Raw genomic sequence first — 26976 nt, 5'->3', positions numbered from 1 at the left:
AATTCATCTTGAGGAAAATTTCAAACCTTCGAGAGAACCACAGAGGCAGCTCAATCCGGTGTTACAAGAGGAAGTCCAAAAAAAAGTCATCAAACTTTTAAATGCGAGTATTATATACCCCATCTCGAATAGTAAATGGGTTAGTCCAGTTCAGGTTGTCCCTAAAAAGTCGGGTGTCACAGTTGTAACCAATCAGGATAATAAACTCATACCTACTCGAGTCCAAACCGGATGGAGAGTTTGTATAGACTACCGGAAACTAAACACGATGACACGTAAGGATCACTTCCCTCTTCCATTCATCAATCAGATGCTCGAACGTTTAGCCGATCATGCTTATTACTGTTTTCTTGATGGATATTCGGGATACAACCAGATCCCAATTGCTCCTGAAGACCAAGAAAAGACAACGTTTACCTGTCCATTTGGGACCTTTGTCTATCGACGCATGCCTTTTGGGCTATGTAATGCTCCTGCCACTTTTCAAAGGTGCATGTTAAGTATATTTTCTGATATGGTCGAAGACTTTCTTGAAGTCTTCATAGATGATTTTTCTGTATTTGGGTCGAGTTTTGATAACTGTTTGGATCATCTGAAGCTAATTTTGAAAAGATATCAAGAGAAGCACCTCGTGCTAAATTGGGAGAAGTGTCACTTCATGGTTACTTCTGGGATAGTTCTAGGACACATCATTTCTCACAAAGGAGTTGAGGTAGATAAAGCTAAAGTTGATCTCATCGCAAATTTACCTCCACCTAGAACTGTGAAAGAAGTTCGTTCATTCCTAGGACACGCAGGATTTTACAGAAGGTTCATCAAGGACTTCGGAAAAATTTCAAAACCCCTATGTGATCTGTTAGTCAAAAACGTTTCTTTCGAGTTTTCTAATGCCTGCTTATTAGCCTTTGAGAAGTTGAAAACTGAGTTGACCTCAGCACCTATTATCCAACCACCCAATTGGGATCTCCCATTTGAGGTGATATGTGATGCATCCGATTACGTTATAGGTGCTGTATTGGGGTGGCGAGTTGAAAAACTCCCCCATGTCATCCAGTATGCTAGCAAGACGCTTAATGACGCCCAGCTCAATTATTCCACCACTGAGAAGAAACTACTAGCAGTAGTTTTTGCCTTAGATAAATTCCGTTCCTACCTCATAGGGTCAAAAGTAGTCATTTTCACTGACCACGCAGCGCTAAAATACCTTCTTGCCAAGAAGGATGTGAAGGTGAGGTTGATACGATGGATCCTTCTTCTTCAAGAGTTTGATCTCGAAATTCGAGACAAAAATGGATGTGAGAATGTGGTTGCAGACCACCTATCTAGGCTAGTAGTTGAAATTCTTTCTAACTCTCTTCCAATTTTTGAAAATTTTTCTGACAAGCAAATCATGGCAGTTTCTAATTCTGACACACCTTGGTACGCTGACATTGTCAACTACTTGGTGACAGGTCAAACTCCCACCTCTTGGAGTAAACAAAATTACCTGCGCTTCCTTGCCCAAGCCAAATGGTTCTTCTGGGATGATCCGTATTTATTCAAATACTGTCATATAATTCGTCGGTGTGTTGCTAAGAGAGAACAGAGTGGTATTCTCGAGTTCTGCCACAATCACGCTTGTGGTGGGCATTTTGAAAGAAAGAAAACAGTAGCTAAAATCTTACAGTGTGATTTTTATTGGCCCACAATCTTTCGTGACGCTCATCTTTTTGCTAAATCTTGTGATAAATGTAACCGTCTAGGAAAAATCAATCGAAGAAATGAGATGCCCCAACAACCAATTTTGATCATCGAAATCTTTGATGTTTAGGGCATTGACTTCATGGTCCTTTCCCCATTTCACACGGATTCCAATACATATAGTAGTCGCAGTCGACTACGTGTCAAAATGGGTTGAAGTTATAGCTTGTCGAACTAATGATCATAAGGTTGTCGTTCAATTCTTCAAAAATACAGTGTTTGCCCGATTCGGTACTCCTCGAGCCATCATTAGTGATGGAGGGAAACATTTCTGCAATCGAATTTTCGAAAGTTTGATGTGCAAATATTCAATCACTCATAAGGTAGCTACTCCGTATCACCCACAAACCAGTGGGCAGGTCGAAATTTCTAATCGTGCGATCAAAACCATTCTTGAAAAAACCTTCAATCCGACTAGTAAAGATTGGTCCTTACGATTATCTGATGCCTTGTGGGCCTAGAGAACAGTGTTCAAAACTCCCATAGGAATGTCCCCTTACCGGTTAATCTTTGGTAGAGCCTGTCATCTGCCAGTCGAACTCGAGCATCGAGCTTATTGGACGATCAAACATTTGAATTTTAATCTAGCGAAGGCCGACGAGCTTAGAAAACTTTAACTCACTGAGTTGGAAGAATTAAGGAATGATGCTTACGATAGCGCAAAGTTATACAAAGATCGAACGAGAATCTGGTATGATAGGCACATTCAGAGAAAATATTTTCACGTAGGGCAGAGAGTGCTCCTTTATAACTCTCGCCTTCATTTATTTTCAGGGAAGTTAAAGTCCCGTTGGACTGGACCATTTTTTATCCACAATATTCACCCTCATGGAAACATTGAGGTACTTAATCCAGCCAATGGAAATATTTTTCAAGTCAATGACCAAAGACTAAAACCATTTCAGCATCTCCCAATTTCTCAAGAGAAAGACTCATTTCCGAGTAATCCTGTGTACCAGGATTAGCTCTAATTCCATGTCTGGCTGAAGACATTAAACTTAGCACTACTTCGGGAGGTAACTCTTGATTTCTGTACATATTCTGTGTGACCATGTAGGATTTATTTTTTTCAATTCTTTCTACATTCACTCACTTTCTTTCAAGTGTACACCCTGTGTAGTGTGCTTTTCACTTTCACACCCTGTGTAGTGTACTTTTCACTTTTACACCCTGTGTGGAACACTTCTTTTGGTTATACCCACAACTTTTGCAACGTAATGACATCCTCTTTCAGGTGTACTCTAAACCTCTACTCTTTAATCATTGAGGACAATGCTAAATTTAGGTTTTGGGGTGTGGGATAGCACATTTCAATTTTTCAATTTTTGTACATTGTTTTCGGTACATTTTCAAAAATACCTTCATCAAAATGTTTATATATACTGTCATCATACGAATTTTTAAAAACCAAGCTCATGTCCAATTTGTTTATAAATTCTTATTCCTCAAAAATAAGATATTTAAAAAAAAATTTCACGTCATTTCTGATTGTAGTGAAAAAGTTATTTTGGATTAAGAGTTGTCTTCTTCGATGTCTAGAATAAGAGGGAAAGCTTGAAAATACTGAACTTTGACCTCATTGTCCTTTGGTTGGCTGAATAGAAGAAAAAAGAACTGTAGTTGATATTTTTGAAACAGCAACCATAGGATTAGACTGGATACCTTGAAAAGGGCTACCTGCTTTTTGAAAAAGAATATCGAAAAAATGATAAAAGCATGAAAAATGTTGAAAAGAAAAGCAGAAAGATATGAAGATTAAAACTAAAAAAGTACAAATTATTAAAAGAGTCCAATGAGACCAAATAGTTCAGTAGGGTGAAAGCCGTCAATGGTAAAAACGTGAGTACACTAGAATATCACAGATAAAATCCCTTAAAGATATTAAAGTGAACATCCATACTTCTCACAATCCCAGACAGGAGGCTCAGTTTCGAGTTAGAATTTAGGCAAACCTAAACATTTTAGTAGTTAAGAAGGGAAACCTTATTCCGAAAAATTTATGTTACAATCAGAAAAATTTGTACACACACTAAAGATATTTCTGAAAATGAGGAATAAAAAGAATTTTTGCTCAAATAGACCTTTGACTGAATTTTTGAAAATTGGTGTGATGGCATTATATGCAATAATTTTGAAGTTGTTATCTTTTTAAAATGTTAGAATTTTGTAGGTATATTCACTGCAAACCCTCACGAGTCAAACTCGTCCACTAGGGGTAACCTAGGGGTTTAAGGGCTTACTGCATAAACTAAATGCAGTCGGGAACCTCACGAAAGAGAAATTGTTTAGATTTAAGTTTTGCTTGGGACTAGCAAAATTGAGGTTTGGGGGTGTGATAAAGTCCCAATAATGTCACTTTGGGACCTTAATTTCACCAAGATTATCAAAAGTTTAAGTACTAGTTCCCTTAAAATAATAATAAATTTTATTTAAACCCAAATTTATGTAGCTAACAATAATATGTTACTAATTTCAGGTGAAAATGGCACATTCGGAAAACCAACAAAAGATGTAACAATTACTGTAACAACATGCGAGCAAAGAGGAAATAGCCAACCAAGACCATGCTGCGATCATCTCGAGGAATTTATCCTCGAGATTTACACCAAAGCTTCTAATTGCTTCGGTGATTGTAATTGATTGGGTCATTCGAATCAAATTATCCGCCAAATCACCCCGATTACCCGAATACGAACATTATAAATTGGAAGGGTGATTTCAGAGAAAAGGGCCTTCTTCTTCTTCTTCTTCCTCTGTAATTTTTGGTTTTTCTTTCTTTAATTCTCTGTAATTTTCTTTTGGGTGAGCTTTTGAGTGTAGTGAGAACATCAAGAGCAATCCATTAGCTCTATTATAACTCTTTTGAGAGACCATCAAGGAAGGAATTAAGTTGCAGCACTGTTCTACATTCTCTCCATCTATTATCTTCTTGCTTTTATTACTATTGCAACATGATCCTTGCGATGATCAGCTAGACTATCATTAGAGAAGTCAAGAATGCCGGAACAAGTTCACTCTATTAGTATTGTTTTAATTCATTACTTCTGTTTTACATGCTAATTTTATGAATATCTTCATGATAAGATCGGCCAATTTATACTTCCATTTCAAGCTTTGATGAGTGTTACTTAGATAAACTCAAGAACATTCATGCTCTGTGATGAATGGAAGCTTAAGTTGGATAATCTTGCATAAATCAGAGACCTTCATGAAAACTTTTGGATTCCAATCAATGGTTACATCGAACCATCTTTCGATCCACGAGCAACGACTTGCTACGTGGATTGAGTCATGTTTTAGAATTAATTAGCATTTTTGAGTAACTTGCAATGGTAAACTTGACTTCTCTAAGCTTCTTTCCCATATTTCAAATCTCTATTCTTTGATTTTTTTTTTTATTTCAATTTACAAGTTGATTCCCATTTTATTTGTGCAACAAATCAATTCTGTTTTAAAACCAATCTGTTTCTAACTCTATTTTAGATTTAACCGATTGAACATTTGAATCCAAACTGTCCCTGTGGAACGAATTCGACTTACCCAAAGTCCATTTCTTAATCTCTATCTCTGCATTTATATATCAAACTTTACAACTGATCACTCATGATTTTTAAAACTCGGTTTTGCATCTCGTTTCGCCCATGCCAAATCTCAAGTCCTCTCGGACAAGTTTTCTGATACGTTGAAACATCTCGTTTAAAAATGAGAAAAATGAATGTAGGGTTTTGAATGTCGTCCAGAAAATTGACTTGTTCGTTAGTCTCATCCTTGCTTGATATCAAGATGACTTCACCGATACATCTCAATCTCAGACGAGTTTTGAAACCATGATCATACTTGCTCTTTTCAATACATGTGGCTTCATGCCATTGGTTCATCAGCTTAGCACAATAAATTTGTACTCGACAACCATGGGTTATGTGTTTGGTAATGGACGTTTTTATTTTATTTTTATTAATCCATGTATGCAAATCTATTCTAGGTTGGGATAAAACCTAACAAATTAAAATTGGGTGGAATTTATTCTTTTTCGTTAGGCAAGCAAGGGTTATTTTTCAGAAGCTAACAAGCAAGGGTTTAATCTATATCAAGATAAAACCTCCAAAAGCAATCATCCGCATAGCCTTAATTTGCAGATTTGAATAGGGCGAATATATAGTTCCGGGACAAATTTGAGTATTATTGTGTTTTCCATTAAAAAAATTGGTAATTTTTGTTTTAAAAGATTAATTAAATACAAGCTAGGTTTAGAATGACCAGACCAGCACGATTTTACCAAACAGTCTCAATATCTTGAAAGTGAGTTTAATCGGTGTAAAACAATGTATAGTCTGCTCTCCCAAATCATTTCTAGATTATATTGGAGTATACTTGTGGGTGTTGCCAAACACCCTCTTGAGTGTTAGTTATTGTGTATTTCATTTTCTTATATTAATGTACGGCACTTCAGCTTGCTGCAACGTATTCTTGGAGACGATTGTCTTAAGGTGGAATCATTGTGGTGTTTAGTGCTGATCTGATATTAAATAATTTTCAATTTAATTTACTTAGGTTATATTAAATATGGGAAATGTTCAGCACCCTAAGCTTTACCCTACACTTTAACAAACGTTTTTTGTCCTACATGGGTTAAAAGTTTTGGAATGGGCTGATTTTTTATGAGGATGATCTCTATGATTAGAAGATCATCCTCCCCAAAAATCAGCCCATTCCGAAATGTTTAACCCCATGTTTACAAGTTGAAAAATTGTGGACCGTTCATTTTTGTGTAAACCATTTTTGATGAGGTTAGAAGTTTTGGAATGAGCTGATTTTTGGTGAGGATGATCTCCTCACCATAGAGATCATCCTCACCAAAAATCAGCCCATTCCGAAACATCTAACCTATGTAGGACAAAACACGTTTGTTAAAGTGTAGGGTAAAACTAAGGGTGCCGAACGGGACTCATTAAATATAGAGTTACTAGTGCCACACCAAATTTTACTGACGCCACACCAAACTGTGTGCAATGTGATTTTCATAGGAATTGGTGTGGCATTAGTAAAAGTTGGTGTGGCTATAGCAGCTCTCAAATAACCAAGTAAAGTGGTCAACATTCAAGGGATCAGGGCCCTACATTCAATGGGACCTATAAAAAATTTCTTGATAGTAGCAAAGCAAGAACATCATCTATTATCTATAGAAACTTGGGTGATCTTCATTATTTGTTGGGCATGCATGCTAAACTCAATTCCAATGGAATATGTTTTACATCAAACAAAATATTCAGTCTTTTTTTATTTTCTCCTTCACCGTATCATTTGGTCAACTTAATTGGTGACTTGTTAGTATAGTATTTGATTTTTTTTCTTGAATTATTATCAATGATTGATCATATTTTAGGGCTCAAATCAAAAGTCTATGCACATCAACCAAACCATTTTTTTCGTCTGTAAATCTAATTAGTTATGGAATTAATGAAAATCATGATTGTAGAGGTAAAATCTCGGATATCACCGATTCCTTGAGGTTTACTCCTATTGATAAATCTTTATTATTCTTAATGAACAAAAATGATCAAAATCATACACACACAAAAAAAAAATTCGAAGTAAAGGAAAAAAAAAGACTAAACACAATATATATTCACAAAGTTTGTCCCAAATCAGGATTACGTCCCCGGACTCAAAATAGTCATTTCACTATTCTTGAAACCATTACAAAATCTTCAAAACCTATCCTCATCTTCATTTTTTCTCATCATCTTTTATTTATTACCTCTCCTTATATAAATACAAAGCCAAATCCTAAAAGGAAAGACAAACAATTCAAAATTCTCTCTTAAATTTATCATTATCTAGAGATAGATACTCCCTAGTCAATTAAGGGACTTTCTATTTTAGGATAAGATTACATTCTTAACATAATAAAATTTAATTCAAAATATATCAATTGATGCCTTAAGATACACATCATGACTTGCAAAGGACAGGTGGGGATAGGTTGCTACCAAACTCCTTAGTAGTGCAAGATTTGTCTCTTATAAATGTTATTAAGTGGAAGGCATTTTAAAATGTTTAAATAAGATATTAAAAATGATAAGTTCATCGAATATAAATTTAAAAAAAAAAAAAAAAAACAAATACATACATACAAATATAAATTTGGGAATGAAAGAGATTTGATATCACAGCTTACGTAAGTTCGTTAATGATTGAAGAATTTTTAGGGTGGAAGCTAGGCCAGCCGGTTCTTCTAGCCATCTTTTTCAATCTATTTTTGAGAAGAGGTATTAGAAATTAATAACTCGGATATTACATACCACAGCAAACATGATTAAACCTTCATTTTTTTTTTTTCGCCCTCAAGAGTTGATCCCAAATAAGACCATAATTGGCATCTCCATGATTTGCAACCACAAAGTACTACAGTAAATTCAAGATCATCCATATCGAATTTGCAACCCCGGTCCATGATTTCCTGACTCGGATAGTGAGTTGCATTGGCATTTTCTTGAATTGGCTCCAGAGTTGACTCGGAAATGGGTTGTATGAGACCATTCAGAACAGGAGCGGGATCATTCATATTAGAACAATCTTTTAAATTTTGGGGCCAATGACTCCAAAGTCATTATTTTTTAATTTAATCTCTAAACCATCTACTAGAACCTCCAATGCTCAAGTTACTTCTCTTAACTCTGAGCCCAACAGTAGAGGCTCAAGATCAATTTGTTTGAAGGGAAAAATAAATAAATGTAGTCTAATAAATGCCCAAACTAGACCAATGCCCCAGCCCATGAAGGAGTCGTAATATTGAGACAATCTAAGACTCTAAAGAAGCAATCGTTAATAATCGAGTCCACATGAACCCTACATTGAGTCAAATAGTTAGTTATCACCACGTCTGTCATGTCCTTTTATTTTGGTATGTTTGTTAATTGTTGATTTAGTATTCTGCCACATTATAGCAGTTGTAAAACGTAGGCTATGTTTATGGTTTTCAGTTTCCTCTGTAAGGCTATTTAATAGTCAAGTTTGTTATTCAATAAGTAAGTGATTTCCTCCATCTCCTCTGTTTCTATCTTTCCAGTCTTTATTTCCTAACATGATGTAGCAACTACAGCTTTGCTGTTGCTTCTTCTCCCCAAGCAACTCAATAGCACAACAGCCCCTCTCCTCTCTTTTTATCATCCCAAGCAAGCAGCCCCACCTTAACCTCTCGCCCTCATTAATACCGCTTCGTCTTCTTCCTCCTTACTACTCTAGGCCCAACACTAATCACAGACTTCTATCTTGGACTTTATTTTATTCGAATTCTCTCGACTTTATTCGTCTCTGATCTTTTGCAAACCCTCAAACTCTGAAGGAATCCTGGCAACCACATTAGATTAAGAAGTTAGCCAAATTGGCCGAATAAAAGGTAATGCATTGTTTCCTTTGTTCATTACTATGATACAATTATTAATCCATTGATTGTTGCAGGAATAATATGAGCATCCAAATATTCAGCCACAAATATCGGCCATTTGGAGTTCATTGAAATCATGAATATCGGGTGATCATTTTTCGTTGTTTATCTTCCCTTCAAGGAGAAATAGTTCTCTCTTGCCCTCATTGGCTAAAAATAGAATTTTCCTTTGAAAGTGATAACCAAGTTTTTTTATGGATGAAAAATTAATAAGAAATTGGCTATTCTTACTCTATAAAAATGATGAGGCGACTCATTATTCACTAATTTTTCATAAGTATGGGACCAATCAAATTGATTTTTTTCTTTAAAGGTAGTGAGTCGACTCACTGAATTTCTGTGAGTAAAGGATCAATGAAATTGTTTTATTGCAAATAGGGATGTCAATGGATAACCGAAATTCGAATCCGAATTCGAATTCGAATTCGAAAAATCGGATATTATCCGAAAATTTTGAATATCGGATTCGGATTCGGATGTTATTTTAAAATTCGAATGAATTTCGGATACGAATTCGGATATTGCGATATCCGATTCGATAATATCTGATCCGATATAATATATGTATTCTGTATTCATGTTTTACAACAAAACATTTGTATATATATATATATATATATGCTGTATATTCACATTTTACAACAAAAATTTAATCTGTTTTTATCTCCTCTCAACCTCAACCATACAAACCAGAATCAATCGAAGTAAACGGAGGGTTTCGACCGTGCGGGGTTGCGAGCTCCTTCTCCGGTCGGCGAGCATACAGGTACATATTTTCTCTCTCTCTCTCTGTCTCTCTTCCTCTCTCTCTTCCTCTTTTTCGGTAAAACCCATTTATCGACGGTGCGAACTCCATAACCTCCGGCCGAAGAGCTTCAACGATCTCAACCCCTTGCGATCACTGTAGGAATCTCTCTCAGCGGCTCACCTTCGGCATCGGCGTCCATTGACAGGTCGTATCTAGGGGTGCAACTTAATTCGGTTCAAACAGATAACCGAACCAAACCATAGAATTTGGATTGGTTTGGTTCGGTTTACATTTATGTTGGTTCGGTTTCGGGTTTTAAAAATAAAAAACCGATGAATTCGGTTCGGTTCTCGGTTCAGATATAAAAAACCGAACCAAACTGAAAACCGAATTAATATTTATTTAAAAAAAATATTAATTTAATATATAATATATTTTTCATTTTTCATTTAACGAAAATAAACTCTCATCTCTCTCGTCTCTCGTCTCCCTCTCGTCACTGCGATCGGCTCTCACCGGCTAAAACCATGGAATCTCTCTCTCGTCTCTCTATCTCGTCTCTGCGAGTGGCTGCTACCGGCTAAAACGAAACCCATCTCGTCTCTGCGAGCGGCTGCTACCGGCTAAAACGAAACCCATCTCGTCTCTGCGAGCGTCTGCTACCGGCTAAAACGAAATCCCATCCCTCTATCGTCTCTGCGATCGACTGCCATCGGCCAAAACACCTCATCTCTCTCTCGTCTCTGTGAGCAGCTGCCAAACCCTCATCATCGTCTCTGCGATCGGTTGCCAACGGCTGCCGGCTGATCTCTGCGACTAGGACCTGCAACTTGCAACAGCCAACAGGTTCCTCTCTCTCTCCCCCTCCGGCTGCAACTGCGGCTGCGGCTGCGATTAACCACCAAACCATGGAACCGAACCGAACCAAACCGAAGTAAGGTTGGTTTGGGTTGGTTCGGTTCTAGAACAATTCGGTTCGGTTATGGTTCTCATATGATGGAACCGATCTTGATCGGTTCGGTTCTGATTTTGCTCTAACCCGAACCAAGTTGCACCCCTAGTCGTATCGGTCAAAATCTCTCTCTCAAAACTCATTTGATTTTATTTATTTATTTTTTTTCGGATAATTTTCGAATTGTAGATTTCGGATTCGAATCGGATAATATCGGATATCCGATAATTTATTCGGATACGAATTCGAATATTCGTTAGTGATATCCGATCGGATTCGAATTCGAATTCGGATAGTACTAAAAATTTTCGGATTCGAATTCGGATATAACACTATCCAATCGGATATCTATCCGTGGACAGCCCTAATTGCAAAGTCTTAGCCAATGAGTTGACTCATTAATTTTGAGCATGTGGCATTGAAATTTGACTCTTATATTTTTTCCTAAATGTGACCAATGAGTCAACTCATATTTATAAATTTTCTATTTTGGGAAATTTATGTTCATATATTTTTATTTTAGAAAATTCATGCTTTGCAAATTTCTAATTTGAGATTCGTCACATATTTGTAATTTTCTATTTTGACAAAATTTATTCTTATAAAATTCTAATTTGGAAATTTATCATATATTCTTAAATTTCTAATTTAGAAACTTCACAAGGTACCATTTTAGAAATTTTACATTTCTAATTTTCTAACTTGAAAAATTTTTACAAATTCCCATTGTTGTTAATTTGAAAATATTTGCATATTTGGATTACTAATTGACTTTAGATCATGGGATATAATTAGGATTTTTTCACAAATTTTTCCTTGTTATGAGAAATTCGATGAATAATTTAAATAATTGGATAATTTTATTCGTAAGATTCGTTTAGTAAATCCGATATAGATTGATGATGATTGGATCCTAGTTTGACTTTATCTTTGTGTGTTGACCATAGGATAGTTTTAGATCATAATAGAGACCGATCATCTCGATCGGGTGGGTTCGGTACTTAACACCTTCCGAAACCCGTAATCTAACCCCTTGCCTATTTCTCTTATTCGTGGATGATCCAGATCCATTTGGAGTTATTTTTGGTTCCTAAACCTAAGTTAAGTGGCGACTCTCATTTCTTAAAAAAATCCCCAATTTACCAATCGGACTCCTTTAAACTATTTAATGAAAAAAGGTCGAGGCGATTTCAGGTACGAAGAACCCAAACCCAAAGAAACATGGGAAAAGGACACCACAACTATATTCTGGGGTCAGTTCCAAAATGACCTCAGAATATCACCCCCTTCCCTAACTCGAGAGGTCTTAAACTACTACCACAAAGTCTCGAGGCAAATGATGGGGAATATTTTTCATCAGATCTACATGGTGGAGTTGATGAACTTTCAGCTCCCAACGGATTAAAAATTCGACTTGGTGGACATTTGAGCCCAATTTTTGGTCACCCTCGCCCTGAATTGGCCTAGGTTCTACTACATGTTGAAAAAGTAGGGGCGAGAGACCCTGCTCCAGCTTCTCGAGACTAACAAAGATTGATTCCTCTACCCTATCAGGCTAACAGATTCTTGGGAGTATGCCCCGGGGTGATCTTCCCCCGTCGTCAAAAACCATTTTTTAATTGGAACGGTAAGATTTTTCCCCTAACTCCTTTGTTATACATATTTTTCGTTCATCGACCTTATAAAGTTTCTAATTTTGTAGGTGTCAAAAATAACACTCCGTCCCCTTTCCCATTCTTGAAGCTATCATCAAAGATAGGGAGTTCAAGAAGAAGCTCACTTCTATCTCTCCCTCCCTCCCCATAGTCTCTTCTCATCAACGAAGAGAGGGTCATTCCCGACCTAGGCTTCTTTCTTCCACCACCTTCTCCAAGTTCGACCTCGGGTCCTCTTCTGACATCGAAATAGACGAAGAGATGAGCTCCCAACTCCAAGCCCACACCCTGCAAGCATCATTCCAACCTCAATGACCCAGTCCCCACCCCGGTCATTGTCCTTCTCCCAACCGACCCTTCTCCTATTCCTACCCACACACACACACTCAAATTGGTTCCCAACCTTGGAACGGTGACCTAGCCAACTAGGTCACGCAACTGGCTCGAGGGGGTGGGTAGCTTTTGAGCAAACGACAAAAGAGGAATGCTCTTATGAGGGATCAGGAGGTGGCCATGATCCCTTCTAATAGTAAGGACCAAATCAAAAGGAAAATATATTTTTGATATTATTAACTTCAAATGTATCTACCTTTTATTTTAAAATTTGTTATTTTAATACAAATTCTAGATTTTTCCTTGGAGACACCCCAATTTAATCGAATAAGCCCGAGAGTTCATTCGAATCCACTGGTGAGGGCCAAATCAAAAGGATTTGTATCAATCAAACTGGACCCACTTAAGCCTTCCAGCGAGTTTGTCACTTTTAAAATCGTTGATTATTACCAGTGAGATCACAAGTAATTTTAAAGGGACTTTTATAATCAACGATCTTGCCCATTGATATGTTTAACAGGTAATTCGTTCGTATTTTATCAGTGAGATCACTAATTGTAAAAGTGACAAATTCACTGGAAAACATGTTTTAGGAATTAAAATGAATAGTGTATCATAATCGAAATTTTTCCATATTCAATGCACTCTATGGTAATTTACCCATTTAACAATTATCAACATATACACTGATGTGTTATAAGTAAAATTTTGGTAAATAGAAATTCTCTGATACAAATTTATTTTGGTACTAAAAATTAATTATCGCATATGAAGCATAGTCACAAAATTCTCAAAATTTTTCGAAAAATTCATAAAATTCTGCGAATTAGGTGTTAGAGGAAGAAATTATATTATAGCTTACTTAATTCAATTCTCGATTTTGAAAGAAATTTCAACGTAGATTGGGCGTTGAACTCATTGCTCTGTGTTTGATCTGACATTGGGCTCATTGCTGTCATTTCAGGGTTAGCTTCAAGCTCAATGCTTGGGGTAATCACACTAAGATTTAAGGTTTATATATAGAGACGGAGTTTTCTGCCCCTATAAGGTCCAAAACTGTGTCGATAGACATGTAGTTAGTGATGGATGTCATTTCCACCATGATATGTTCCATTTGCTAGACATTTAATGCACTGCAATATCTTCCATTGCTAGAGATTTGAAGGCATACTTTTGCATCCATCTCTGTAGATTTGGTTACGACCCCAAAATCTCTTGCTATAGAACTCAAGGTTTTTAAAAAAATATATCACTTGTATTTGTAGCATCAAGCTCGATGTTTGTGAATTGTGATTGAGTGAAGCATTGACCTCAACACTTGAAAATGTTCACTTCGCCTCTTACGATCTCAAGCAAGGACTTCAACGTACTTTTGGGTTCAAAAAACTTTGAGTTGGACACTTCCCATTGAAAAAAGAGTTGGACTTGACAGTTGAATATTCTTTATGTCTCTTATCGATGTTAGGGATTATCAAAAGAGTCAAGCTCAACGTTTGGATTAAAATAGCAGCCGCCAAATTAATGACAAACAATGGCAAGTCCTTTGAGGAAGAAAATCAATTTATTGTCTAAGAAATGTCAAAAGATACATGTTCATGACATCCTAAAAGTACAAAAAACATATGAGACCATATGTCAATATGCAACAAGGTAATTCAGGAGGCCAAGCAGTTTAGAACAACCAACCGGAGGGGGGCAAACCCCTACTAGTTTTACCATTGAGCCAACCCGGACCCTTGAGGCTTTGTGGATCAAAATTCTTCTCTTTGCCAAATCTACATAAAGAAGATGCTTCCGTGGGTAAGAATATTCATGAGATCCATGATCAAGTGTGTAAAGGCATAGGGCTTAGTTAGTAAGAATATTCGCGGGTTCAAATCGAGTTTACCCATAAAAAAAATAAAAGAGTGCGTAAGCTTATATTTAGTAAATTGCAAATGGTAAGTGAGTTATGTGAATTAGGAAGAAAATATCTTATTCACATTTAATTTGAGAACTAAGAGATGGCTAGCATCAAAAATAACCTCAAGGTCACCATTAAGAAGAGTTGCGTACAAGTCTAGCTACAAATTCCTCAATATTTTTATCTGAGCTTCCACCTTCATTAGTTGCCTCTTTAACCAATTCTTTCCACCTGTTTAAATTTGTCTTTATCTCTTCTCCTTTCTCTCCATTCATGACTTCCCTAACACAACCCTCTATTTCATCCCTTCGAACAATCCCCTTCTCATCTTCCTTAGCTCTGATTCTCACTCTCCAAACATCCTCCATGAACTTAGCATTAGTAGTTTGATCTGCAAAATTCGGCATTGCAACCATACACCCAAGCTCAATGCCTCTAGTGTAGAGTTCCATCCGCAATGAGTTATAAAACATCCTATTGATGGATGGGCTAACACCTCCAATTGAGGACACCATGTCACTACCAACCCATTCTCTAACATCTCCTCCATGAACGTGAACTTGGTATCCTTTTCAACCCTAGAAATTACCCACAAGTAGTAGTTATTGCTCCTCATCATCAACCCCGACATTAGTTATTCCATTTGCTCTGCACCTAGTATGGCGATAGTCCCAAGCGAGACATAGATGACCGATCTAATCTGTTTCGTGTTTAACCACTCCATGCAAGTATCCAAGTTGAGTATGGAGAGATTAAGACCATCTTTGAAGAGATTAAGAACATTATGTTTGTCACCTTCGACTCGATAATCTAGGTAAATAGATTGCACGGTTGATCCGATCGTCATTATCCGCCTTGGCCATTGCTTTTTGATCCAAGTCACTACCTATAAGGATTTAGAACATGGAAAATTAGAATTTCCAATAATAATAAAATCCTCATCAATGATCCAACTAATTAAAATTGATGAAATACAATAGTATTCCAAATAGGTAGTAAAGAGAAAGTCGATTGGGATAGTTTGGTCATGTCATATCAATTGAATGTTTCAGTTAATGAGAAAAACGATATGGTATCGGCTAATACATACGCAATATACATTCCTGAAACGTTCAATGTTTCAAGATCAATATGAATGAACACAGGCATGACTTGAAGCATAATTAAACAAAGAATTGCTCATATGAACCCCCATATTTTTGGGATAAGACTTTGATTACGATAAAGATGGATTTGATGAAATATATAGGGACCAAAGTACCAACCTCATCCTCCAACTTATCAAATGTGTTGAAAAAGATCCAATCTACTTCATCGACCTTCGAGAATTGATTCAAAAAGTATGGCAACATCCTTGGGTACGATTCGGTATCAATAACGCATGACTAGAGTTTGCTCCTCTAGGTTGTGCGTTCGAAACTCTGGACCATCCTTGATTAACTGCCGCATGTGCTGTGTGGACCAGGTGCATGAGGCCATGGATTAGTCCTGTCGGGTATGACTGGGAAAAACTGGATCAGGCCTGTCCAATGGACTGTCTGATGAACCGGGGCCCGGTCCGCTACCAACGGGGATACCATGTCCTAAAAAAAAAAACATAAGTCGGTAATTCATTTAGTTCAAGCAATGGCAATCCAGGCATGGATACGATCGGCCCTTTTACAGGGATTGTCAACAACCCACAGTGCAAATGGTAGTAAATGGCATTGACGGCACACGTTTGAGTGAAAAATGGAGCGCCAATAAGCCCGTGCCGTTTAGCTAAATCTAGACCCCATGGTGTAAAAGAGTCATATATGAGGCATGTGATGGGGTACTTAGTGCCATTATATTTCTCAATAAGCTTAGACAAGCTTATCGAACCGACTGCTTCTAAACGCTCAAAATAAACTTCAATTGATCCGGCTTGTAACATTCCTCCTTCATCGGAGCCATCTGAAAATGGTTCAATTGCGACCGCTCCGGATTTAGGTTTCATAGACTTGGCAATGAAGCGGGTGATGGCCAATGTAACTTTGACTCCTTTGGAGGAGAAGCGCTTAAAGAATTGGAGCATTGGGTTTATGTGGCCTTGAGCAGAGAATGGGAGCACTAGAATATGGGCTTTCCAAGCATTCTCTTCTTTTTCTATTTCTCTTGTTCATCACAACAAGTTATTTAGAAAAGAAAAGTGTTAGAAACCATGATTTTAAGAAACAGATTTTGGGACTACTCCAAGGATTTGACAATACTTAATGAATCTATATATTTGCTTGATATCAAATTAATTAGAATTTCTCTTACTTGCTGAAATAGCAGCTTTGCTACTAGAATAATAACAGATTCTACATAAAAATTCAATTTTAAATTGATCTCAAATATATATATTTAAATTCTTTCAAACAATACATTATTAAATGAAAAAAAGAAAAGAAAAGAAAACTAATTCAAAATGGTTGATTCAGCCCAAAAACATGCCAATTTGAATCATGATTTCAAATCTAATCCAAGTTTAAAGCCCCAAAAAAGAAAAAAAAGAAAAAAAAAAAAGCATTATTATATTTGATCTTCTCTATCATACCTGATTTCTTGTTTAAATCCTATCTCCTCAAATGCTTCTTCCACTCCACTCTTTCTTTCAATTGGCATTAGACCCACCCACCATTAAATTTGTACCAACAGACCTCAAATTTATTATTCATATTATATAATATATATTCTGTTGACTGGCAAAGGAAGAGTCCAATTTAATTTTGTCTTTATTGCTCAACTAATAATCAAATGCTGTAAAACCCAAAATTTAATGAGGCCTCAAAGTCTAGAGGTTTGTGGAAGAGTAGTGGGATGAGCGGTGATTAAAATTTTGGGGGTGTTGTGTACTTTTCTAGAACCCAATTTGGACTCATACCTTTTGAGTTGCTCTTATTAATTTATGTGGTGCTTTTATAGACTGTAGAGTACAGGACACCTTTTCGATTTTCAACGATGAAAGGGAACCTACCTGTTAGAAATATAGTTGAAGCCCCCCCCCCCCCCCCCCCCCCCGCTTTATTCTATGTTTTCAATATAATGTGTTCTCAAACATAATCATATTGGTTATGAGGTCAAAAAAATTTTACTCAATTAACATATCCTTTGTTCAAATTAATATACTATTTAAAAAATGAAAAATCATAACATCAACATATTATCATTCCTTCTCATATTTCTACATTTTATAATGAACCAATTTCTATTATGTATGAAATCCCACATTAAAAAATAATCGTGAATAAAAATCACAAACAATTATAAAGCTATAAAGAAAGTGGTGTTGTTTTTTTTTTTTTTTCTTTAAAAAAAAAAAAAAAAAAACATGAAAATACTTGTTTAAAACATAAAAACGTATTTTAAAAATGAAAAAACACAACTTTTTTCAAAATAAAATATGAATTTTTAATTGTTTTAATCATTAGTGGTTTAATAAGTGTTTTAAATCCTTTTAATATATATATATATATATATACTATTTTTTATTACTACGGTTACATGGTACACAACACTATTATGAGTATGAATATATATGTAGCGAAATACTAACATCCAAGATCTCATGAGGCATTAGCATTTTCCAACACTTTTTTTTTCTAATAATGCTCCTATCCATTTCGTCTTTTAGTGAAAATACAAAGGTATATTAGTCTTTTTACATAATAAATGTTCATTTACATAATAAATACTTGTCTCACATAATAAATGTCAATAGCATTTAAACTTTAGAACTAAATGACTTGTTTGCTGTAACGCCATAAATTTTATTACGTATATCGAGGAATTAAATCAATTATATTGACATCTTTTCTTATTAAATTTTAAAACAAAATTAATTATTAAAAATTAATCATGATATTATCGATCTAAAATAACATTTCTAGAAAGAGAATTTGTTAAATAAAATGTATAATTTGAGGAAACTTATCATGATTATGATCAAATAATTAAAATATTTAATCGAAGTAAATAAAACTCAAAATTTTATAGGAAGCTCTTTTGGTCAAACGGATATTATCATTGACTTCAAAAACATCAAAAACATAGTTTAAACTGTCAACATGCTTAAATCTGAGTTTAATATGATAAGTTATGAAAATATTAATTTTATGAAAAAAACATAGTACGTAAGGGTATTTTGGTCAACAAAGAAAAATTTGTGAGGAATTTCAAAATTTCAAGATACACAATTTGAATTAGTCTAATGTAACGAACATAACGGAGAAAAAAAAATATATGGAAAAAATAATACAATTTAATAATTTTTATATTATTAAAATATTAAAATAAATTATTTTATTAAAATTGGGTTTAATTATAATTAGTTATATAAAAAGTATAGATTTGAAATTTTGAAATGTTAAAGGGGTAGAATATAATTAAAATAAATATAAATATTGTTATATTATATTAATATCATAATATATTATAAGTTAAAATGTGTTAGAATATGTGATACACACTTGTACTCGTTTATATATTATAATATAAAATATTATATTATTATAAGGTTAAAAACAAACCGATGTGTTCATTACACCCGTGAGATTGAAATCGAAACAAAGACGAGTGAGTTCGAAAGTGGGTTCGCGCACGTTGCATTCAATTTAAATTTAAACGCATTTAAGGTGTGAATTAAAATCCGGCATCCAAGAAGAAAATATCCATGACTTCGAGATCTACTTAATCATCGGATTATTTGGTCGAATCGTAGAAGAAATTAGCTAGAAAAATCATTTTAACGCTATAATGATGTGTAAAACCTAGTTGTGAAAGTAAGAAACTTATAATTTCAAATTCGTAGTATAGCTTTCAATGAAATTTATTTTATTTCAAATTTATTTAAATTCAAAATCATGTATCGAATTGTAAAATAATTTATTTTAAATCTTTTTTTTTAATATTTAAATATTATGAAATAAGAATAAATGAATTTTGGTGAGTATAACTAGAAAATCAATTTGTTTAACAAATTGATTTTTATAGTAATTTTCGTTGAGTATTCGTTTAAAAAAAACTGTTAAGACTCCTTATTTTGAAAATATATTTTCATTAGGTGATTATCTATTAAAAAATATGAAATGTTTAAATTTTAATTTGAAATCAAGAATGAAAGTCTCGATTGGTTGGAATCGATAATGGGATTCTCAACTATATGTATTGATGTTGATGAATTTCCAAGTTTATAGTGCTTTTGAACACTGTGTAATAAAATATGAGATGCAATTAGGACAGGGTACCTACATATTTATTGTTTTATGATTTACTATTTTCGATATACTACTATATGTTTATAATTTTATAATATTTGGGAATATCATCATACTTACAAATTTGTTTTAATTTATTTCAAATAAATTTTGAAAAATGTAATTATTATTTTTATTATCCATTAAATGGATAATGAATATCCATAAGATTAATCGATAATTCTTTCTAGAAACAACCAATTAATTGAGAATGAAAGAGGTTTGATATTTTCTCTAGTAATATGTGATACCACTTGAGAATATTTGTGTACCTATTATTCGAGAAATTCTTATCTTATCTTTATTGGAAAACAACAAATTGTACTGTAAAGATAATTTGTAAATGATTAGATTGATTGAAGATGCATGCATACCATAGAGGTACAATGAAGTTGACTTGTTAAATGATCATTTATAGTCTATACTAGTCAAACGATTGATCTCCATTAGGGATCAACGGCCAACCTGAGTAAAAAAATACGATCAACCAATTATAATAAATTCTTAGACCGATCATAAAATTAAAAACTAATCGTGAGTTCCACATTGATTAAGTACTGGAGCATCGATATTTAAATTAGTATTTTTGTATCAATTGTATACCTCATCATTCTTATCACATACACCACCAGGATTGATATTTTTATTGCATATTTATATTTTTTTATTGTGAAATGGAGATATTTCGTTATCGTTTTATTAAATGCCTATTTCGAATGTTATTTATTTTGTTTATTTATTTAAAATATATTAACTTATTTATCCATTTATATTAGGACTATTAATTTAAAATGTGAGTTTACTATTGAGTAATTTTCCTGTTACTCACCCTACTAACAAAACATTACAGTGTTCCCAATTATTGAAATACATATTCTTGATGAAGAACATTATATAGAGGGATCGCAAGATTAGGATGATGAATACTATTTCTGTTATATGTAAACATTATATAATGGAACTATTTTGTGTAATTTTGGACTTCCTTATATATAGTAGCATTATGTGTGTTGTGTTTTTTTGTATGTATATATTCAAAAAATTAGAGTTAATGTTTATGACGTGAACAACTGTTAATCAATATGAGATGTATAGTGGATCTATGTACACTTTTGGATTGTAATTATAGTATATTTTTTTAAGTGATGTATATTCGTTATAATATTGTGGTTAGAATACAAGAGATATATGGATTTTGATTATAAAGGTGTATTTCTATAGGTGGAAATTTTTCATAAGTCCAATTTTTAAGGGAACTCTGTCAAAATTATTTGGAAGAAATCTATATCGTATTTAAGCTTTGAATATCTTTATTTGGATTTTCTTTAATTATTTTTCGCTCCACCCTCGAGATTTGGAAAAATCTAGATCCTAAATTGGAGGTGTGACATTTGTAATAAATGATTTGGGAATCAATGCAAACAAGCATTTATTATATAAAAGACTAATATACCACTATTTTTCACTAAAAGATAAAATGAATAGGGGTATTATTGAAAAAAATAAATATTGGAGAATGTTAACATCCCCATGAGATATATATATATATATATATATATATATATATATATATATATATATATGGGTCAGGTTCCGTAGACACATAAAACTACTCATAAAGCTACAACGTTTTTGTCTTATATGGTTAAAAATGTTCAAAATGGGCTGATTTTTTATGAGGATGATCTCTATGGTGAGGGAATCATCCTTGCAAAAAATCATCCCATTCCAAAACTTCTAACCCCATCAAAAATGATTTACAAAAATTGGACGGTCTAAAATTTTTCAACTTGTAAACATGGGGCTAGAAGTTTCATAATGGGCTGATTTTTGGCGAGGAAGATCTCCTCACCATAGAGATCATCCTCACAAAAAATCAGCCCATTCCAAACATTTTTGCCCATATAAGACAAAACGCGTTGTAGCTTTATGAGTAGCTTTATGTGTATACGGATCCTAATCCTATATATATATATATGGACAACATTCGGTAAACAAAATTGTAGACAACGATCTAGACAAAGTTTTATCTTATATGACTAAAAATTTTGGAATGGGCTGATTATATGTGAGGATGATCTCTATGGTGAGGAGATCACGCTCACAAAAAATCAACTCATTCATAAACTTCTAACCCCATGAAAATTGATTACAAACTAATAGTAAAAAATTAACGATCCAAGATTCTTCAACTTATAAATTAGGGTTAGAAATTTCAAAATGGGCTGATTATTTTGTGAGGATAATTTACACATCATAGAAATCATCCTCACAAAAAATCAGACCATTATGAAATTTGTAGCTCATACAGAACAAAACACTTTGTTTAGAAGTTTGTCTACGGAACCTAACCCTATATATATGAAAATACTTTCATAAGTAAGTTAGGAAGCAACATTGACTTTGAAGCAGACAGGCTTAGTCAAAATTTTAAGGCAAACTATTTTAACGCATCACACGTGTTTCAACTTCGGACGTTTGGTTGTATATTTTTCCTCGAATTCAATTTTCCATCTTGGCGATTTTGAACCCTAGGAGGGAAAATGGATTCCCATCCCAATCCTCTAGAAAATAATTTTTCCATCACCAAATGCTATTCTCTTCTTTCTAACTTATAAAATAGGAAGAGATATATGAAGGAAAATAACTTGTAGCGGGTAATAGACCGAAGGAGAGATGAGATGTGATTATGGTGGAAAAGTGGGATTTATACATGGTTTTAAGTATTGGTAGTTGAAATGGATGCCAAGAATTGGTGGGTCGATTTTGAGTTTTCTCATCCCATCAAATTCAAGGAATTAGGTGAACAAGAAGTCAGATAAAATTGTGCATAGATGTGTAACATGGGGCTGGGATACCAAGAATAATAGAAAATTGTTGGTCCTACCTTTTGAAAGCGCCGTCGATCCACGGGGTGCACGGATCCGCTTTTGACCATTGAGGTTTGGGAGTCGCCACCTAGTTATTACGGTCTAGGAACCGATCAATGACTCTAAACGGATAAAAAACTAATCTAGAACAGAAATTGAATTCGGGGATCACATTACGGGGTTGGAAGGTGTTAGGCACCAACCCCGCCCGGTCAAAGTCGGTCTCTACAAATTTTCCAAATAAGTTACATTGCTAAAAAAAACCTAGATAATTAAAAAAAGTAAGAAATTATACCTTTTCGATAGCAAAGACCTTGTTCCCTCAGATCCGACAAAACTGCTCCTTGTACCATACTCCTTGCTTCGTTCTATCTCCGGATTTGATTTCTGATCTCCGAGGTAAGGTATCTCTTTGTTGGTCTGGATTCTTCGAGTTTGTTAGGGATTTTGGGTGTTTTTGAAGAGCTTTTAGGTGTTTTTTAGGCTAAAATCGAAAAAGGGATGTTAGGTAAGGAGTTAAGGCTCCAAAACTAAGGTTTATGGGAGGCTAGGGGGGCTTTTTGACTTACTTCTCTTAGGGTTTATCTTTTGATACGAAAATAGGGTGTGAAGACCTTTATTTATAGATTTTTTTAAGAGTAGATTTAGATAGAGTTAGTGTTTAATTAGAGTTCATTTAGTTAGAGTTGTGTTTTAGTTAGACTTGTTTTAGGTAGAGTTGTATTTTAATTAGAATTTTTTTAGGTGGAATTGTGTTTTAGTTAGAACTCTATTAGATATAGTTATTATTTAATTAGAACTCTATTATGATTTTGACTTTTGGTCTTATTTGATTGACTTTTAATATTTTGACTTTAGTCTTAATTGATTGACTTTTAATATCTTGACTTCAATCTTGCTTAATTGACTTTAATTTTGACTTTAGTCTCACTTGATTGACTTTTATACCTTGACCTTAGTCTTGCTTGATTGACTTTAATTTTTTGGAGAACCTTCCTCTATTATATCTTTAATTCTTTGGACCCCCAAATGGAGGGGTCCTTAAAGAAATATCTCACGATCCCTCAATAATTTTTTATGAGAGCCCGATTGATCGATTTTTTTAGTTCAAAATTTTAAATTAATTTCATTAATGTTTCACTTTAATTATTTAATGTTTTATTTATTAATTTCGAAATTTTTAATTATGAAAATTGTGAAATTAATGTTTTACCCCCGAAGATGATTTTTCACGTTTTAAGTCAGTTTTTAATGTTCTATGATATTTTAGAAGCGATTTTTCATAAGGAATTAAATGAAAATATTAGTTTGTGTCATTTATGAAATTTTTTTGTGTGAAATGGTTGTGAACTTTATGAGGGGCATTTTCGTAATTTTGTCAAATTTGGTGAAAATTGGCGAAATTATTTATTTGGTTTCGATTTGTTATTTTATGTGTTTGAATGAGTTTTCCTAATCGTAACATAGGCTCTAGGGTTGTTTTGATGTTAGGGGTATTTTGATAATTTGGCCAATTTTTAGTGATTTTTATCGTGAAGCTTCTTTTTGGTCTGAAAAATGATGATTTCTATGTTCTAAGGTCAAATTTTCCTAGCGTAGCGTGATTTCTACAGTTTTGTCAATTCAAGATACCTCTTCCGAATTTCTAAAACATATATGGTAACAAAATAAAGTAATAGAATAAAGATCCATCATTGGGAATCGTTGCGATCGGGTTGACGAGTTGATTAATCAGGCGGATGCAAAAATGGGGTGTCTACAGATGCCCATCTTTGGTAGAGGGTTGAAGCAAACTAGATAGCAAATCTATTTTGGTAGATAGTGCGATATCCGAATGCCAAAGCTAGTGACAGTTCATTTTGCAGCCTGATTTAGCAATTCGTCGGGGTATTCGGATCCTTGAGGGTAAAACTCTCCCCGAATTAAAATGCCAGGTCCTTGAGCGCGAGCTCTCATTGACAGTGTCAGATCCTTAAATTTTAAAGAATTCTCCTTGACTAAAAAGTGCAAGTGTGAGTGTGTGTACTGTGTGAAACTGAGTAAAAATGTGTCAAATTTTAGAGATCTTCTCTTACTGAGAAAAATGATTCAATATTGAAATGTGCTTATGCAACGAAAGCAATCATGGCAAGGTTGAACAATGAGGTAATTGGAGTCATAACAATATAGGAATTTCATTAAATCCTATTAAAATTCTTTTTTAGAGTTCGAAAAAGTATGAGTTTCATTTATCGAACTCGAACCTATTGTAACCACGTTTCTCGGGCTAAAGAACTTAAACAATCTTGTTAATTCAATATGATTCAAACAAAGCTGGAGTCTCGTTTCTCGGACTCTAACTAAGGTTTAGAGGAACTTAAACAATCCTATTAAAATTGGAGTCTCGTTTCTCGGACTCGAAATAAGGTTAATAGGCACTTCAAAAAACCTATTCATTATATGATTCAAAAAGTTTGAGTCCCGCTTCTCGGACTCGAACCTAGGTTTGTAGGCACTTAAAAAAACCTATTCATTCTATGATTCAAAAAGTAGGAGTCTCATTTCTCAGACTCGCACTTAGGTTTGTAGGCACTTCAAAAAACCTACTCATTCTATGATTCAAAAAGTTGGAATCTCGTTTTTCGGACTCGAACTTAGGTTTATAGGCACTTCAAAAAGCCTATTCATTATATGATTCAAAAAGTTGGAGTCTCGTTTCTCGGACTCGAACTTAAATTTGTAGGCACTTCAAAAATCCTATTCATTCTATGATTCAAAAATTTAGAGTCTCGTTTCTCGGACTCGAACTTAGGTTTGTAGGCACTTCAAAAAGCCTATTCATTCTATGATTCAAAAAGTTGAAGTCTCGTTTCTCGGACTCGAACTTACTAAGTCACATTTCTCGAACTTAGATTTATAGGAACTTAAACAATCCTATTAATTCATTCCATGCTTCAAAATTTGAAAGATCAGGCCTTTATTGACTTATCATGCATCTGGATTCATAATTATCATTGGGCTTCGTCGGACTTTTAAGCTTTTGTAAGATTTTTTTATACCATGTGATTAAGAACAAAAACTTTGGAATTAAAATGACCTTCAAAAATGCCCCTAGTTTCAAGGGTGACTTTAACTGGGATTTGACTACGAGACTGATGGAATGAATTATGCTTGAAAAATATGGACTCTGATATATGACAGATAGAAGAACTGACATTCTCTTAAATTTAAGACTCTTAAGATTATCATATGTGCAATAAAGAATTGATCATTATTTTTGAGAAATGCTTGAGCTGGACTTAAAAAATCTTGATAAATATTAGAATAGAAGATCTTTCTCTTCAAAGTTGTTGATGATTCTACATCTTCCATTAGCGAACACTTGAACAAGTAACATACTTTTGGAGATCCTACAATGTTCAAGATGACTTCTGATTTTTTGACTTCAACATTGTCTTCGTCAGATGTGAGCTCTTGATTAAAAAACGAATATTGTGACTTTATTGGTTCTGCATTTTCTAGTTTCTGCACAAGTTTCCTTCTGAATTTTTCTTCTTGATGGGACATTTCCTCCCATTTGATGATGTCCTAATTTTTGCCTAGATCGCCTCTTTAGGTTTTCAATCTAGCGGACTTTGTTTTTCTTTTTATGATGATGACTTGATTTTTGCCTAGGTCGCCTTTTCAAGTTTTCAACCTAGTAGATTTTCTTTTTTTATGGTTATGCCCTAAATTTTGCCTAAGTTGCATTTTTGGATTTTTGACTTAGCAGACTTCTCTTTTTTTCTTGATGATCTTGAATAACCAACTCGACAATTTCTTAGTTCCCTGCACCTTACCGAGTCAATTAGCATTCAGGAGGACTTAATAGGTGGGCTTAGGATATAGTTTAGAAAGAAAAGATATAAGGCTCAACTTCCCAAAATGCCCATAGTCTAATATTCTTTTTTTTGTCATTCTTTTCTATAAATTCTTTTGACTTTTTTTCTAATGCCCCTAGTTTGACATTTTTTTCTTTTGAACCTTTCAATAGAGGATTTTCCTTTTGGATGACACTTTTATTAAGAGAATACATTTTATTTGCGTGACCG

At 34.2% G+C, this 26976-nt stretch overlaps 1 protein-coding gene and 1 long non-coding RNA gene across 2 annotated transcripts in view; one reads left to right on the top strand and one right to left on the bottom strand.

The window, feature by feature from the left end:
- LOC147382119 (UDP-glycosyltransferase 74E1-like) overlaps positions 1-17421 on the bottom strand; it is a 46404-nt gene extending 28983 nt beyond the window's left edge. Inside the window, exon 1 of the mRNA XM_086428767.1 lies at positions 17339-17421. Within this exon, the coding sequence (XP_086284893.1) occupies positions 17339-17406 (68 nt within the window). The 5' untranslated portion in view covers positions 17407-17421. The remainder of the gene's footprint in view (positions 1-17338) is intronic.
- On the top strand, positions 10616-13185 carry LOC147382120 (uncharacterized). The gene is made up of 3 exons (XR_015173615.1): positions 10616-10781; positions 12442-12514; positions 12590-13185. It is a non-coding gene; the product is annotated as an uncharacterized LOC147382120 (long non-coding RNA).
- Positions 17422-26976: the final 9555 nt, after the last annotated feature.

The sequence above is a fragment of the Akebia trifoliata genome, chromosome 16 (assembly GCF_017979445.1).
Source record: "Akebia trifoliata isolate Shusen 1 chromosome 16, ASM1797944v1, whole genome shotgun sequence".
NCBI classification, from domain to species: domain Eukaryota; kingdom Viridiplantae; phylum Streptophyta; class Magnoliopsida; order Ranunculales; family Lardizabalaceae; genus Akebia; species Akebia trifoliata.
This window is presented reverse-complemented; position numbering and strand designations above follow the sequence as displayed.